General features: G+C 39.6%; 2 protein-coding genes across 2 annotated transcripts in view; one reads left to right on the top strand and one right to left on the bottom strand.

The window, feature by feature from the left end:
- zgc:113184 (uncharacterized protein LOC553745 homolog) overlaps positions 1–18,245 on the top strand; it is a 127,727-nt gene that overhangs the window by 2,909 nt on the left and 106,573 nt on the right. The window lies entirely within an intron of this gene.
- On the bottom strand, positions 460–14,352 carry LOC129714653 (chymotrypsin-like elastase family member 1). Its single transcript, XM_055664383.1, has 8 exons — positions 14,295–14,352; positions 12,518–12,585; positions 12,205–12,302; positions 9,890–10,015; positions 5,350–5,486; positions 3,625–3,770; positions 2,786–2,935; positions 460–563 (listed from the first exon to the last, which is right to left on the bottom strand). Exons 1-8 carry the CDS (start codon positions 14,332–14,334, stop codon positions 546–548), a joined length of 783 nt encoding a protein of 260 aa, XP_055520358.1. The 5' UTR covers positions 14,335–14,352; the 3' UTR covers positions 460–545.

Genomic DNA, 18,245 nt, shown 5'->3' with positions numbered 1-18,245 from the left:
CATACTTTTTCACTGTACTGGAAGATTGGAGGGTGGCAAATGTTGTGTCTCAATTCAAGAAGGGCTGCAGGTCAACAGTTGGGAACTACAGGCCAGTGAGCCTAGCATCTGTGGCCGGAAAGCTACTAGAGAGTATTCTGAGGGATAAAATTTACAGATTGAACACCGATTTTCTGTTACCCTCAGTTCCAGAGTCTTTCTGGATAATCAGTTTTTCCAGACCAACAGAGGTCACGAGATAATAAAACTTCAATACACCCCTGGCCCACTAATGACACCCCTCCCATGTCTCTAAAGCACCATGGAGTGCCAAAAACGTAAAAAATATATATAAAATGTAAAGTGAATGAAATGGGACATGTTGTTCGATGTGGGCAAGTTGGGCCGAAGAACCTCTTTCAACGCTGTACGACTATGACACTATATATCAATATCAAGAGGCAACAAACAGGAAAAATTATATTATTTTCTTGCTTTATTTAATCCAGTTAATGGAAATAGATGTATTGGCTGCACGTTGCACTTTGGCCGTTGCAATCCAGCATTTAATAATAAGCGATTTTCTGGAAAATAAAACATGATTTTCATTAATTTTTCTGAAATGCTTTGATCTGGGTTTGAACAGGAACATGACTTACAGATGTGTTGGGTGAGGTGGAGTTGGGTAGAATTTCCTTAAGAATTTCAAGAGAGAGCTAGATAGGGCTCTTAAAGATGGATATGGTAGCAATGTTACAAAATTTTGAGATTTAAAAAATCAAGTCTGCAATTTATCCCATCAGATAAAGCATAAAAATAAGTTTAATTTGACACCTAATTCACTTTCATATCTCAAGTAATAAAAAGGTTATGGCCATTTTCATACTCGGAAATTAGCATCTTGTTCCCTATTGATTTTCTATGGACATAACAAAAAAGCTGTGATCATGGACAGTCAAAAGCCCATAACCTTCTTAAAAATTAAGAGAACTGAATGAAATTTTCAGTTATCATAGATTGAACCATTCTGAAACAAATATAAAATAATCTTACTTGGATGACCTGAAATTAAAGCATATAATTAGTTAGTTACCCAATTGTAGCTAATTTCAAACTTCAATTACTAGATCTAAACATCTATCCATTTCTTAATAAATGATTAACATTTTTAAATAGCCTAAGTGTCCAAGTAATATTCACAAATAATTCACAATAAAACATGATTTTAAAATCTCATTTACATCAATTTATAGGCCAAATGGAAGGAATTTAGTGTTCAATTGCTGTAAATTAAAGTCCATTTTAAATCAGCTTTCTAGTGGGTTCCTGTGAACGCGCTGGTTTAGAACGTTCACATTGCGCTGGATTTGTGCCCTCAAATGCCCAGAAAAATACTGCGGGATATAAAGAGCCCAAAATGAACTACTCGCTATAGTAAACTTTGTATAAAGGGGTCTTAAGAAGCCCCTTTTAATGTAAAAATAAGGTACATACCTTTAATTGTTTGCTTTATAAAACCCTGGGGCTGCGAGAGGTCGCGGGTTGAGAGAGTGATTTTAAAACTATTATAACTATTATTCGAGGCCTATAAAACTAATAATACCTTTTGCGACGGGGTCTTTCAGCGATTTTTCGTTAATGATTTACTAGGCTGAACATCTTCGATTGGAACAGCCTAGTAAAAATCGCGTTTTAAACCCGCCCCCTCTAAACAGCGCCAAAATCGCGCACACGGGCTGGGGTAGATTCTCAGCGACGATTCAGGTAGGTTTTGCAACATACCTAGATATGGGGAGAAGGCAGGAACGGGGTACTGATTGGGGATGATCAGCCATGATCACATTGAATGGCCTACTCCTGCACCTATTGTCTATTGAATTTCTAATCTCTCGCTGCAACTTCAGTGGAACATTGGGGGAAAACACATTTACCTTATTTCCTGGAGACTTTACAGCGTTTCTACCCTGACTACACCTCTGATGTTTAGTATTGCTTGGACATTTACTAGAGGCTGTATTTCCCTTGTTTGCGTGTATTTATCGTGTTAATCAGCATCTCTGCATTTCCCCCAATCCATTTCCCTTTTTGTAAGTAATTTCAGATTTAAATGGATGGATAATCATTAAGGAAGCCATAATGAAGATGAGATCCCATGATCTCATCACAGAAAGCTCTGTGCAAGGTGAAATAAATCAGAATACAGCCATATCACGTTTTATGCGTGTTTGATCCATACATTTTTGGAATAGTGTGCTTGTATAATTAATACCAACGCCTAATTTACGCACTCGTATTCTTGAAATAACGCACTCAAATTCACGCCTATCAGTGTAGTCACGTGCGATGCCTTGCAAGATACTGTACAATACACTTACCACTTTCTCACTTTTTGTATGGGTCATCTTTGCTTGGTGCATGTTTATTTCAACTTGCTGTATTTCACACATCTTTTTAGTGTGAAACTCTGTTTTCTCCATCAACCAAAATATTGAAGTTGTTTATCTTCTCCCGTCAATCTTTTAACATTAGAGACTCTCTGTTTTTACTTTATTAACTTTTTTCTTTATTAATGAGTAAGGTAAAAGAATAATGCTGGTCATAAATAAACTATTTATTATGTGATGTAGATGCTTATATGGCTTTTCCTTTAACCTGTACCACTTACATACATTCTTATGCTTAATTTATGCATTTTTGAGATAAGCGCTGATTTTTAAGAAGGTAACCCTCACATAAAATAAGAGGTGCCTGCAGTAGCATCTTGTATGTAATATAAAATTATAATGGAAATCAAAAGCTAACGTACATTATTGATCCAGCTGATGTAAGCTGAGAAGCGGGTCCATACTGTTGGTTTCATGAACATGTCACATCCTGCTGCAGCTCCAAAGCTTGTGGCTCCATGGACATAGTAAATACCATTATGCTCACAATTCAGAGGACCTCCAGAATCTCCCTTTGAGGAAAGTTGGTGAAACCATTATTTTCAATTTCTCAGACTGGTTTATAAAATATATGATTACATTTTAAAAGGTAATTGAAATCAAGAGCAATACAAATAAAGGAAAAGGAATGGGAAGGAACAGAGAAAGCAAAAATAAATTGTATTGGGGAAAATGAAGAGAAATATTTGCAAAAGATAATGGAAGTGAAGTAAGAAGGACTGATATGTCAGCAAGAAATTGCTGACAGCAAGAGAAGGACAACAGAGAAAACAATGAACAAGTTGCAGTACACTGGGGAGAATTCCCCTGCTCCTTTTCAAAATAGTCAAGTGATCTTTTATGTCCATCCACTAAGCCAGACAAAGCCTCATTCTTATGGTTTAGCAGAAAGATGATACCTCCAAGAGTATGGCACTCCTTCTGAGCAGCACAGGGTACCAACCCTGATTAAATGTTCAAGTCTCTGGAGTGCAATTGGAACCTACGATATTCTGAGACAGTTTATGTGACTACTGAACTATGTTGAGCACTTTGGAGAAACAATTGTGAAGTTTGTGTCAGTAAAAATGAGAGGGAGCTCATGGAATACTTGATAAGGGAGCCAGTTGAAGTTAATAAAAGATAGAGGTGTAAGTGGTGTCTAAACTTTGGGAATTGCTGCAATGTCCTTTCATTGAAAGCGAGTAACTAAGTTTATTACCTGACAACCAGAAGTGATGCCGTCACCTCCAGCACACACCATATTTGTGTTGACATAGTAGGTCCACCAGTCAGGCTGTGAGCATACTTCATAGGAAACAACCTTGATAGGAGCTTGTTGAAGAGTAGGACTAATGTATCCATTGTCTGCATCAAGAGAAGAAATTCTGTATTGCTATTGCATTTTTGTCATTCGTTATTATTATATTCCACATGATATTTTAGATGGTAATCCAGCACCATATTGCCTTTTTGTCTGAAGCCATCCATTTGACCATTACATGGCAAGGAGCTTGAAGAAAATTATAGCCCTGGGGGATCAGTCTGGTTTACTTTAGGCATGTGCCTAAACAAGCACACTTACTTTAAACTTGAGAAACCACAAATTCCTTAAAACAAGATGAAAAATATATAGCTAGATTTTACAAAAACATAGAAGTGAAAATAAGGACTGTCGCTTTATTAATTAGTTTACTTTGGACATACCACCCTTCGACCCATTGAGTCCACGCTGACCATTGATCACCCGTTTACACAAGTTCTATGTTATCCCACTGTCGCTTCCACTTCCAACACATGTGAAGCAATTTGCAGTTTAGTTGAGTTTAGTCTATTGTCACATGTATGAGGTACAGTGAAAAGTTTTTGTTGCATGCTAACCAGTCAGCAGAAAGACAATACATGATTACAATCAAGCCATCCACAGTGTAGAGAGACATGATAAAGGGAATAATGTGAATAACATTTAGTGCAAGATAAAGTCCAGTAAAGTCCGATCAAATATATTCCAAGGGTCTCTAATGAGTTAGATAGTGGCTCAGGACTGCTGTCTAGTTGATGGTAGAATGGTTTAGTTGCCTGATAATAGCTGGGAAGAAACAGTTCCTGAATCTAGTGTACATTTTCACACTTCTATACCTCTTGCCTGATGGAGAGGAGAGAATAGGGAGTGGCCAGCATGCAACTCGTCCTTGATTATGTTGGTGGCCTTGCCGAGCAGCGTGAGGTGTAAATGGAGTCAATGGAAGGGAGGTGGGTTTGTGTGATGATCTGGGCTGCGTCCAGAATTCTCTACAATTTCTTACGGTCTTCAATAGAGCATATTGTGATGCATCCCGATAAAATGTTTTCTACAATGCATCTGTAGAAGTTGGGGAGAGTTGTTGGAACATGCCAAACTTCCTAAGCCTTCTTAGGAAGTCGAGGCATTAGTGTTCTTTCTTGGACATTGCTTCAATATGCGTGGTCTAGGACATTTTGCTGGTGATATATTTACTCCTAGAAATTTGAAGTTTTCAACCATCTCTGCTTTGGCGGCATCAGTACTCCATTTGCTATAGCAATGCTGGACATGAGAGATAACTGATTGTGTGTCACCATAAGAAAATAAAGGCCCTGTAATATTTTAAGTAGCAAAGTCCATGGTGATGTTATTTGCAGAGAGAATGGTACAAAGTTGTTGACCACTTCATACTACTCTATGACCTTTCCTGCCCAGTCTCTGTGACTCCCTCCAGGCTAACTCCCTAGTAGAGGCTGCTTTAGCCCTTCTGAAAAAAGCAAAAGAACACAACGTCAGAAATCCTTGCCATGATCAGATTACATATTGTGGTGAAGATGAAAATCCTGGTCATTATTTATGTTGGAGCCATTGAGCCAACCATCAACCACTCATTTATGAGTAGGAAAGAGATGCACAAATGCACATGATTCTGATATTACTTACTTTTAGTGTAGCCCCAGCCAGTGACGTAACATAGATAGCCATTTGGTAAGGTAACACCTGCATCGGGCAAATTTCCAAGCTGGACAAATTGGTTCAGGACAACATCCTGCTCCAGGTAAAGCAGCGCAATATCATTCCTATTAAAAATGGATTTGCAGCATTAGTGTCTTTTTGTTTATTTTTAACTCGTGTTGCAAATGCATGGTAAGGCGAGTGCCTACAATTAGGATTACATTCAGTTTTAGGTTCTTTCCTTGTTGTTCACCCATCCTCTCTTAAACACTGTCCTTCAAACTGTAGTCCCCTCTGTTACCTCATATAATAATAATAATAATAATCAACTTTATTACAGACTCAAGGTCCAGACAAGGGGCAACATTACATTAAAAATGCATTGCATATCAAATATCATAAATACATATAAAATCTTGGTATATCACTTATAAAAACATCATAATTTATATTAAAAACAAAACAAAACACAATACATAAGTTAAAAATCCAGATTAAAAGATGATCAATGTCCTACAACGAGACAACGATACCAGTGTCTCCACAGCTGGGATTCGTAGCGTGTAGTGCTGACCCTTATGTTTGACAAGGCCACAATAATCACATTTTTAGAGTCATTTATTCTGCAAATGAATTTATACATGTGGTGTCTTAGGATAGCTTCTAAAGTACTGACTCCTGCAGCCACAAACATATTAATGGCACTACACCATCTAGGTTGCCTTAGCAGTGTTCTCATGGCATCGTTATATGCCACCTTTAGTCTCTGCATACTTGTCTTTTTTTTTTTTTTTTATATTTTATTTTATTAGAAGTAAGCACAGTCATATGGCACCAAAGTGCCTAATATATATTTTCATAATACATTTTATGTACAACTTCTTTTTTTTTTGTTACATTGAAAAAAGATGAGAATAAGAAAAAGAGGTTAGATAGTAAAGGATAGAAAAATGTGAAATATATAGTGTGTGAAGAAAGAAAACGAGTAAATGAAGAAAGTTGAGAGAGAAAATAGTGAAAAGAAAAGGAGATCATTATTTATAGTCTTGACCAACCCTCGTCCAGTCCTGAAACAGTTATTTTTTACAATTGTGTTGCACCATATGATTCCAAAAAAACGACGAATGGAGACCAACTCGTTATGAATTGGTCTGATTTATCCATTAGGAGGAATCGCATTTCCTCAAGATGAGCGGTGTCCAACATACTTGCAATCCACATTTTAAGCGTTGGTATTGATGTACCCTTCCAAAATTTAAGTATTAATTTTTTTGCTATTATTAAACCATAATTAAGGAATAGATTTTGAGATGTGTTCAATTTATTCCCATCTTCCATTACACCAAATATAATCATTTCAGTATTAGGTTCCATTCTTGTCTTGAATAATTTTGTAAGTATTTCAAAAATATCATTCCAAAATCTATAAAGTTTTATGCAGGAAACTAAGGAGTGTGTTATAGTTGCCTTTTGGGCTAGACATTTATCACAAGTGGCGGATATATTTGGATAAAATTTGTTCAATCTTGTTTTTGAATAATATAATCTATGTACAATTTTAAATTGTATTAGATTATGTCTTACATTAATTGAACATTTGTGAATATATATCAGGTATTTTTCCCATTTAACCTTCGTAATTTTTATCATTAATTCCCGTTCCCACTCTTCTCTAAGTACCTCTGTCGATGGTAGGTCTATATTTAGAATACTATTATATAAATAGGATATTAATTTTTGTGAGTCAGCTTCAATTCATTCATTGCTTCTTCCAATAAGTCAGGAGTTACTTTTTGATATCCTTGTATATATTTTTTCACAAAGTCGCAAATCTGAAGATATTTAAAATATTGGTTGTTTTTCAATTTAAATTTTAATTGTAGTTGTTGGAATGATAGTAGGTTTCCTGTTTCGTACATATCCCTGATCCTTCTAATTCCGAGACTTTCCCATTGGTTATATGTCTTATCAATAAGAGATGGTTTAAATAAAGGGTTATTCGCAATTGGCATTAACAGTGATAGATTTCTTAATTTTAAAGATAATTTTATTTGTTTCCAAATTCTTATTGTACCATATATAATTGGGTTCTTCTTATATATTGTGTTATTCAGTTTTTTGGGGGAAAAGAGGATCGTTCCTATATTACAAGGATGACAATCCTCCTTCTCCATTTTTATCCATTCTGTCTGTTGTGTAGAACTATCCAACCAATAAATCATATTCTTAGTCTCTGCATACTTGTCTTTAAATAGTTCGACCACAGGTGCGCAGTGTAGAGTGGTGTGCAGTATGCTCTAAATAGCGACATCTTAACCACATCTGCACACGCACCAAATTTATGCAAGAGAATATTCGCCTATACATACAGCATGCGTCGTTGCCTATAAATATCCTCATCATCTGTCATTTGTTCTGTAATAATATGCCCTAGATATTTTATCTTATTACAGACACTGAGATTATTGTCAGACAATTTAAAAACAGGATATTTTAGCCATTTATCCTCTTTGGTTCCACAGATCATAACAGCACTCTTACTAGCATTATATTTAATGTCATGTTCCACACCATACACGGAACATATAGTAAGGAGCTGCTGGAAACCAGTGCTAGATGGACTAAAGACCACAAGATCATCTGCATACATAATATGGTTCACTAAAATATTACCAATCACGCACCTTACAGGCTTTCAATTGTTTAGACAGATCATCAATATATAGATTAAAAAGGACTGGGGACAAAATTCCCCCTTGTCTAACACCATTGCTAACCCCAAATGGGGCTGAGAGCCTATTGCCCCATTTTATTTGCATAGTCTGGTGGGCATACCAGTAGGCCAGAATTCTAACAATGTATTCAGGCACCCCTCTTTGACTCATTTTACCAAACAGCTTTCTGTGATTAACACGGTCAAAGGCTTTGGAAGCATCAATAAAGCACATAAGGACTGAAGAGTTTTGCCTCTATATTTGTTTACAATCTCCTTTAGGGCATATATGCATAAGTCAGTGCCATGTTTAGCTTTAAAGCCAAACTGGTTATCTGTGGAGTTAACAAACTCATTTATTTTATCCAGCAGAATTCTTTCTAAAACTTTTGACAATATGCTGGCTAAAGCTATGGGCCTGTAATTATTTAGGCTGCCTACTTTACCAGCTTTGGCCTTAATGACCGGCACTAACAGGACAGACAACATTGAGTCTGGTAACAAGCCATGAATCATAAAGCCAGTAAAACAAATAGCAGGAGAGGAGCTATCCTCATACTCGCATACTTAAGATGTTCAGCAGAGATATGATCCAAGCCACTTGCTTTGTTGTTGGACAGCTTGTTCATGGCATGATACACCTCATGTGACATAATCACCATCGAGTCATTACTCTCAGTATTGTCCACCCTATACAAGTCACCTTGGACACAGCTGAATAAAGTGCTGTAATGTTGTCGCCATAACTCCGCGATATTAGCTGTTCTGGAGATTCCATCTACAGTACATGGTAGAGATGTTTTGCAACTGCTAAGAGCTCTCACTTCCTTCCAAAAATCTGTAGCATTGTTACTTAGGAGCTTCTTAGCATGGAATCAGCCCTCATAGCTCATATATATGATCATGTGTCAGCATCTTCTTCTTGTTCTGAGGCATCTCCATGGGATCAAGGATAATGTACGACCACTTGTTGGTCTGAGCTGGTTTATGAGACCAATGTAGGAACGGCAGACTCTTCCACAGATGGGGCAGGTGGTGGCTGATGGGGTGGGTGGATGGTTAGTTCATGAGGGGGTCTGCTTTATTGGTCATTTCCACAGGACCTCCATGTGTTCTTGATGCAAGAACTCAAGATTCTCAATCCCATCCTGTATAATTCTTCTACACTTGAGTGGTCTTGGGACAGTGATTCACAGGAGTCATTGGGGATGTTGCATTTCTTCACGATGGCTTTGAGCACATCCTTGCATCTTTTCCTTTGTCCATGACAGAGCTCAGAATAGTGTCTATTCTGGAAGTGTGGGGATGAACATGTGAGTGATGACATCTTGACCTTCAAATACTCCTTTTCCTCAATTGACCAACGTTTGTCCTGGTTCATTGAAGGCAGTGGTGTATTTCATATGAATGTCTGCCTTTTCTGAGAGGTGGCTCCTTAGACATGGGAAGCGGTGCATGTTTTCCAGGTTGTTGACATGGTGTGGTGAGGTAGATTAGTAGAAGACCTTTATCTTTTGGATGTTGAATGTAACACTCATCTTCTCAAATGCTTTGGTGAAAGATCTGTGTAGGAGATGAGTGTCTCCCTCTCACACACAGACGCACACTGAACAATCGATGTGCGGGCATATATCTTTTTTTGCTACACAAAGTTATCCATGAGTCATTGGTGATTCCACATCAATGGTGCTTTTATGAGATTGTGATTCAAGTAGCGGCTGTAATAGACTAGTTATTCAAAATTCAAAAGTTATTCAAAATAACTTTGATGTCAACACAATATGCATTGGTCCAAAATATTATATTGTTACATACCCAAGTGCAAGATCCCCATTCCAATCTTCATGGATGATGATATGTTGTACGTAAATGTACTGTTCGCTTTTATCATCCTCATAAATGTTGTGATCACCCACCACGACACGGCGTGTTATACCTGCACTGTAAGTGAAAAAAAATGATGTCACTTTAACCAAAGGGGATTGGCAAGGGTAGATAGATGTGTGGGAAGGTGGCTTCAGCAAAGAAATGCCCTACATTTTATTAGTTTAATTTACTTTAGAGATACAGCACGGAAACAGGCCCTTCAGCCCACCGTGTCCCCACAGACTAATTATCCCCCCACATTAACACTATCCTACACACACTACGGACAATTTACACTTACACCAACCCAATTAACCTACAAACATGTACGTCTTTCGAATTTGGGAGGAAACTGAAGATCTTGGAGAAAATCCATGCAGGTCACAGGGAGAACGTACAAATTCCGTACAGACAGCACCAACAGCCGGGATCGAACCTGGGTCCCCGGTGCTGCAAGCGATGTAAGACAGCAACTCTACCGCTGCCCCACTGTGCCGCCCTGTTTTATATACAGTGAGGTTGGTTTAAAAGAAAATCAATTGTCAAATATAATGGTATTTCCCAAAGGATGCAATAGTAAATTCTATGATAGTCTTTCATGCATTTAATGTGCTATTGTATAGAATTGCTGGGTGTAAATCAGTGATGTCAATTGGTGTGCAAATTATTTGATGTTGTTGCTGCAACAATTGAGAACTACTTTTCAATGAAGAATAGGCATGGGTCTTAATTTGCAGTAATTCTTGTTGACAGGCTTTGTTGATTAAAACTTTGTTAGAGATGGCAAGTAAAAGTTGTTGTTTTATGGTGTAGACTATTGAAAATCATATACTCTTCCCCAGTGCACAGATCCCTTGTTGGAATTTAGTTTTTGGTCAGGGAGTATCTGTGTGTGGAATAAATGAATCTCAGTCGAATTGCCTTATGAAGTATTCCGAATGAATAGATTGGAAAGACAACGATCTGGAGAAAGGGAGAAAAATGGGAAGAACCAAATACTTCGGAAAAAGACACAAACACAGATTTCAAAATCACAAAGGTGGAAAAGGTTGGGAATATTTTCACAGAATGTAGTGGATTGCCTTCCTCTGAAAATTTAGTAGACTTATTTACTGACACAGGATAGAAAAAAAAACATTTCACAGACTCACAGCAAACACGCAACATTAAGATACTGATGGCACCACAAAATCATGTTAAGTGTGTATTGATCAAATTAGTGCAGTTGTGATTTTTTGCACTATAAAATATGGAGGGTTCAGGATAAGTCTGGTTAACTCACAAGACAACTGTGAACAGGACTCATCACTTCTGTGCAAAGGAACAGACACCTCTAATTGATTAGCTGGGTGAGAGGTGCGTGTGTTAAAGTTAAAGGGCGGTTTGCGAAAAAACTGGACGGCTGATCAGCTGTACTCAGGAACCAAATGCCTATGGTTCAATGGTTCTTTATTGTCACGTATGCACTGCACAGTGAAATTAGTTTTGCACAGCTCACACATGCACAAGAGCTTGAGTGATCACCAGAGTGAGTTGTGTTGAGAGTCGGAGCTGGAAAGAATATATGAATTGAAATTACAGTTACAGTCAAGAGTTAAAGCTGCATAAGGTTGTTGGAGTACATAAATCAGATTAGTGCATGGTCTGATACAGTAGTTTATAACATCACTTTTCGTAGTTTTCTGCAATACTGAAAAACATAGATAATCTGCTATCCCATTATTTGGAAATCCCGATGGTTTGGATCCAGCTCACTGGTGACGTTTTCTGTGCTCCCTTGAAATTCACAGGAGCTCTAAGCGTGCCAAAGGAACAGAGTTTTACTATATCTTATTTTATTTCTAGTGCTTGCACATAATCAGCCTTAATAAATGTTTCAAGGAGTTTTGGGTTATGTTGCTCTTTTAGATTTTACCAGCACAGAGGTGCAGCGGTAGAGTTGCTGCCTTACAGCACCAGAGACTTGGGTTCTATCCTGACTATGGGTGCTGTCTGTACGGAGTTTGAATGTGCTCCGGCTACCTCCCACATTCCAAAGACATGCAGGTTTGTAGGTTAATTGGTGTGTAAATTGTTCCTAGCGTGTCAAACTAGAACTAGTGCATGGATGATTAATGGTTGGCGCAGACTGGGTGGGCCAAAAGGCCTGTTTCCACTCTGTATCTCTAAACTAAACTTAACTAAACTACTCCACCTGCAGAGGCTCAGGCTGATCTCAGCGAATAGGTTATAAATGACAAATAGTACCAATCAAAATCATTCACCTGTCCACACAGTGAGCAGCAGTCAGCACCCATCTGTTACGAATTAAAGTCCCTCCACAGGAGTGGTACCAGTAACCAGCCCATCCTTGAAGAGAAATCTGGTCAAGGAAAAAAAAAGATTGGACAGGCATGTGTTAAAATCATATTTTAAAAAACAGAGCTTCATATTAATGCAGAAAATGTGGCTAGAAAAGTTGGCAGAAAACAGAAAAGTGATGGAGACTTATTAATACAAGTATTTTCATTCTATCGGAGTTTACAGAGCGCCTATGATTTTGTTGTTGTTGTTGAGGTAATGTTTTATCTTTCTCACCTGCCATGGCCACGCATGGCGATTTGCCTCAGTCCCTCCAATGACTCGATTGTTTTCTGAACAGAGCCCTGTATACATTGAGAAAATGAAATGTTTTCATTACATCTTTACTGACGTTTGCTATCTTAAAATTCAATTCATGTATTTGGGAAGTCTGTAAAAGGCACTGAATTCCATCAATAATGTGAGAATTCAATTTTCAATAGGTCCCAGAGCAGGCCAGGTCAAATTGTTAACCTGTAGAACTGTTCAATTTGTCTTATTTATGAGTTTAGTTTAGTTTAGAGAAACCGTGCGGAAGCAGGCCCTTCGGCCCAACGAGTCTACACTGACCAGCAATCCCTGTGTATCAACACTATCCTACACACACTAGGGACAATTTTACATTTATAACAAGCCAATTAACCTACAAACATGTGCGTCTTTGGAGTGTGGGAGGAAACCGAAGATCTCGGAGAAAATGCACGGGGTCACAGGTAGAACGTACAAATTCCGTACAAACAGCACCCAAAGTCAGGAACGAACCCAGGTCTCCGGAGCCGCGAGCGCTGCAAGGCAGTAATTCTACTGCTGTGTCATCGTGCCGCCCTTATCTAGTTACAAGTTTATAAGATAAATGTAGATGAAGAAGATAATTTATCCCAAGTTCATCCATTACAGAAGACCCTAAGGTCTCTTGAATGTAGCATGCAATTTGTTCATGTTCATTCCATGTTTGATTACCCTTTATGTAAATAAATGTGCTTTTCACTCAATTGAACCATCATCACCATGTCCTGCTCCTGCAATATAATATGCACAACAAGGCAACAGCACTAAAAACGGTTTATCTAGTCCTAGGAAAATTGGCTGCGCCAAACAGTCAAATGAAAGAAACTAAGTACAAATAATTAGCCATCCTTCAGTGTCAGGACGCTGACCGCTGGGATATTTATAGGGTGGGGATCATGAATAGAATGATGGGAGTTTTGTGTGATCCCAAAACTTAAGTCTACATGTGTAGGAAGGAATTGCAGATGCTGGTTTAAACTGAAGATAGACTCAAAATGCTGGAGTATTTCAGCGGGACAGGCAGCATCTCTGGATAGAAGGAATGGGTGATGTTTCAGCTCGAGACCCTTCTTCAGACTTAAGCCTACATGTTAATCACCCTATCTCAAGCCTCAAAAAGCAAATTTTTTGTCTTCTTTATTACCCATTCTTGTGCTCTGAGTGAATTGACCAATTTTACTCACCATACAGTTTAGCATTGTGAACTTGTTTCCGTCGACAACGATATATAGGCTGATTACATAAACCTGCAATACTTTTGATACATTTGGAATCGTAAGGTACCAGGAATGGTGGAAAATTCGACAGGATTCAGTTGCTCTGGTTCTATGATACATTGCTGTTTCTCTTGGAATGAGGTTGAGCAGTTCTTGTGTTCACGAGTTTCCAATCTGATATCACAAGTGGAGGCAGGACTGGAGATGGGACCTTCTCGATTTTCTGCTAGAGCTAGGACCTTCTGCATTTGCTGCTGGGTATGGGGCATTCTAGATTGTCACCTGGAGATGGAACCTTCTAATTTTCCCAGGACTGCTGTCTTTGATGTCAATTACGTAAAGTTTAAATCTGGTTCAACAGCTCCTTAGTAAACTTTATTCTTCACAATACTCATTTGATTTGAAATAGCAACTGCCTGGCATTTAATTTTCTGGTCAGTAACAACTAAAGCTTTTTCTGCATTAGAAAATACTCTTTTTGTAGTCAAACTAATTGAAGCTGTACTTACCAAGCAGGGCAAGGCTTGCTAAAACCAACAGTCGCAACATCGTGGCAGGTGTATTGTAGAACCTTTTGACTGCATGGCCCAGCATTTATACACAGATTATATCAGACACTTGCCGTAAACTGGATAGACTTTCAGCTCATTTCGTAACTGATAAAATCACAATGTTGATATTTAACAGTAAAATATAAGCATTGGACATTATTTGGGGCTGCCAGAATTGATAGTATGAGAAAATCTACAGGTGATTTCAGTTTCTGTTCCAAAACAGAAATGGATAAATGTGCCTTTATCAGGAAAAACTGAAAACCTTGTGCAGTGTTTATTTCCATTATCTTTTTTGCAGTCACCCCGTTGTTGTCTTTGGCAAAAAGGACCTGTTGCTGATCATCTGCCAATGCTATTGTAAATGTATGAGTCCAAGTAGGACACCTACACTTTGATCTTCCTTCGCTCCTTTGTGGGATGGTGTCTCACTCTGTTTTGCTGCAACTGTGTAATGAAGAGTGATAACATTGTATTGTATTGTATTGTATTGTATATCGTTATTGTCATTTTCCTGAGTACTCACATACCCAGAGGAAACAAAAAAATGTTGCTCAACCAGTGTCCATTCAGTGTGCAGTAAAAATAAATAGAAATAAAAATACATATATCATGAACAAATTAAACACTCTACACTCTACTAAACATCAACAGGCATTCCGATCGGCAGCAGCACGACAGTGGCTCTGCTGCAGTGTGTCCAGGTTGGTGGTTGGTGCGCGATACTTTGGCAGGGGGCAAAATCCGTTTAGCAGTCTTATAGCCTGCGGGAAGAAGCTGAGGAGCATCCTGCTGGTTTTGCAGCTAATGCTCCTGTACCTCTTCCCAGATGGCAGGATGGAGAATATGTGATGCGATGGGTGGTAGGGGTCTTTGATGATGGAGATGGCTCTGCTGATACATCTCTTCCTGTATATGTCCAGCAGGAATGGGAGTGGAGCACCAATAATCCTGCTGGCCGTCTTCACAATCCTGTCTAGTTGGTGCCGTTTGTGCGCCTTGCAGCTCCTGAACCAGGAAGTGTGTAGGTTAATGTGCTCTCGATTGTCCCCTTATAAAAAGTTCGTAGGTGTGCAGTGGGGAGGCCTGCTTTACGTAGTCTTCGGAGAGGGTGTAGTCGCTGCTGGGCTCTCTTGACCAGTGCTGTGGTGTTGGTCGTGGACGTCTGGTCATCTGACAGGTGGAGTCCTAGGAACTTCACGCTGCTGACCTTTTCCACATCAGCTCCATCGATGTGCAGAGGTGTATGGTGTTGTTTTCCCGCCCTCCTGAAGTCAACCACCATCTCCTATATCCTAGAACATTGTGGTGTAGTGATTATGTTCTTGGAATGACAACTTAAGGGCCTGTCCCACTTGGCTGTCAATTACGCGACAGGCCGGTCGTAACTGTCTTCATGCATCAGTACAGCCATCTGGAGCGCGTGACGTTATTTGAATACCCAGTTTATGATATTTACCCAGTTTATGATATAGAGATTTTCTAAAATGTTCCAATTTCTTGAGTGGGGCTAGCAATTGGAAAACTGCAGATTTAATGCCCCTATTCAAAAAAAGAGGTGAATCAAAAGTAGCAAGCTGCAGACCAAATTAATCTGTAGGAAGGAACTGCAGATGCTGGTTTAAATTGAAGATAGACACAAAATGCAGGAGTAACTCGGCAGGACATGCAGGATGATATTTTAGGTCGAGACTCTTCTACAGTCTGAAGATGGGTCTCGACCTGAAACGTCACCCATTGCTTCTCTCCAGAGATGCTGCCGGTCCCACTGAGTTACTCCAGCATTATATATCGCTTATCTGGTTTGCTCTTCCATTTCTACCAACTGCACCCCTTCTCATGTCATTCGTTCATCCAGCATCAATTCACTTTTGCACTTTCCGGTTCAGTGTATTTTGGTGTTCACCACGTAGTGTATTTGGTGTTCACCACTACGAAACTGTGCAAATTTTTAAATCGCGCGCGCTTATATCCATAACGCCTGCGTGCGACTGCAATACCCCCGCGTGCGTACACGATACGTCACGCCAGAGGCATGCAAAGATTTTGTGACCTGGAGCACCGCACGATACCGCATGCAACTCCATACCCCTCCGCGCTTATCCACGCGACCATCTCGTGCTGCCCACACGCTACATGTGCGTCTCAACGAGACAACGAGGTCGTGTAAATGGCGTGCAAATGACGGCCAAGTGGGACAGGCCCTTGAGTTATTCTAGTTACAAACTTGGCCGACAAGTTGTGAAACTGAATTCAATAATACTGATAATGATGTGTGGGTTGGCCATAGAAATGAAATGACCATGAATGCTGCCACAATGTCATTAAACACTAATGTCCTCAGGGAAGGAGACATGCTTTCTACACCTGCTGTAGACTACACTGTTGGTTTCATACAAAGCCTCCATGGACGTGGTACTTCTCACCCTGCTGACAGTTCAGTGGACCACAGGAATTGGGTAGGGAATAAGAGTCAAATCCAGGTTAGCCGGGAAGTGGTGTTGGGTAAATTGAATGGATTAAAGGCCGATAAATCCCCAGGGCCAGATAGGCTGCATCCCAGAGTACTTAAGGAAGTAGCTCCAGAAAAAGTGGATGCATTAGTTATAATCTTTCAAAACTCTTTAGATACTGGAGTAGTTCCTGAGGATTGGCGGGTAGCAAACGTAAACCCACTTTTTAAGAAGGGAGGGAGAGAGAAAACGGGGAATTACAGACCAGTTAGTCTAACATCGGTAGTGGGGAAACTGCTAGAGTCAGTTATTAAAGATGGGATAGCAGCACATTTTGAAAGTGGTGAAATCATTGGACAAAGTCAGCATGGATTTATAAAAGGTAAATCATGTCTGACGAATCTTATAGAATTTTTCGAGGATGTAACTAGTAGCGTGGATAGGGAAGAACCAGTGGATGTGGTGTATCTGGACTTCCAGAAGGCTTTCGACAAGGTCCCACATAAGAGATTAGTATGCAAACTTAAAGCACACGGCATTGGGGGTTCAGTATTGATGTGGATAGAGAACTGGCTGGCAAACAGGAAGCAAAGAGTGGGAGTAAACGGGTCCTTTTCACAATGGCAGGCAGTGACTAGTGGGGTACCGCAAGGCTCAGTGCTAGGACCCCAGCTATTTACAATACATATTAATGATCTGGATGAGGGAATTGAAGGCAATATCTCCAAGTTTGCGGATGACACGAAGCTGGGGGGCAGTGTTAGCTGTGAGGAGGATGCTAGGAGACTGCAAGATGACTTGGATAGGCTGGGTGAGTGGGCAAATGTTTGGCAGATGCAGCATAATGTGGATAAGTGCGAGGTTTTGCATTTTGGTGGCAAAAACAGGAAAGCAGACTATTATCTAAATGGTGGCCGATTAGGAAAAGGGGAGATGCAGCGAGACCTGGGTGTCATGCTACACCAGCCATTGAAGGTAGGCATGCAGGTGCAGCAGGCAGTGAAGAAAGCGAATGGTATGTTAGCTTTCATAGCAAAAGGATTTGAGTATAGGAGCAGGGAGGTTCTACTGCAGTTGTAAAGGGTCTTGGTGAGACCACACCTGGAGTATTGCGTACAGTTTTGGTCTCCAAATCTGAGGAAGGACATTATTGCCATAGAGGGAGTGCAGAGAAGGTTCACCAGACTGATTCCTGGGATGTCAGGGCTGCCTTATGAAGAAAGACTGGATAGACTTGGTTTATACTCTCTAGAATTTAGGAGACTGAGAGGGGATCTTATAGAAACTTACAAAATTCTTAAGGGGTTGGACAGGCTAGATGCAGGAAGATTGCTCCCGATGTTGGGGAAGTCCAGGACAAGGGGTCACAGCTTAAGGATGAGGGGGAAATCCTTTAAAACCGAGATGAGAAGAACTTTTTTCACACAGAGAGTGGTGAATCTCTGGAACTCTCTGC

The sequence above is a fragment of the Leucoraja erinacea genome, chromosome 40, assembly GCF_028641065.1.
Source record: "Leucoraja erinacea ecotype New England chromosome 40, Leri_hhj_1, whole genome shotgun sequence".
NCBI lineage: Eukaryota > Metazoa > Chordata > Chondrichthyes > Rajiformes > Rajidae > Leucoraja > Leucoraja erinaceus.
The sequence above is the reverse complement of the archived record's forward strand: the minus strand, read 5'-3'. Positions and strand labels throughout refer to the sequence as shown.

Coding starts and splice junctions, on each gene's coding strand:
- LOC129714653 (XM_055664383.1), bottom strand. CDS start 14,334: ATGTTGCGACTGTTGGTTTTAGCAAGCCTTGCCCTGCTTG. Junction 10,016..12,204: donor GCTGCTCACTGTGTGGACAG/GTGAATGATTTT, acceptor TTTCACTTACAG/TGCAGGTATAACACGCCGTG. Junction 5,487..9,889: donor AATGGGGATCTTGCACTTGG/GTATGTAACAAT, acceptor CATTTTTAATAG/GAATGATATTGCGCTGCTTT.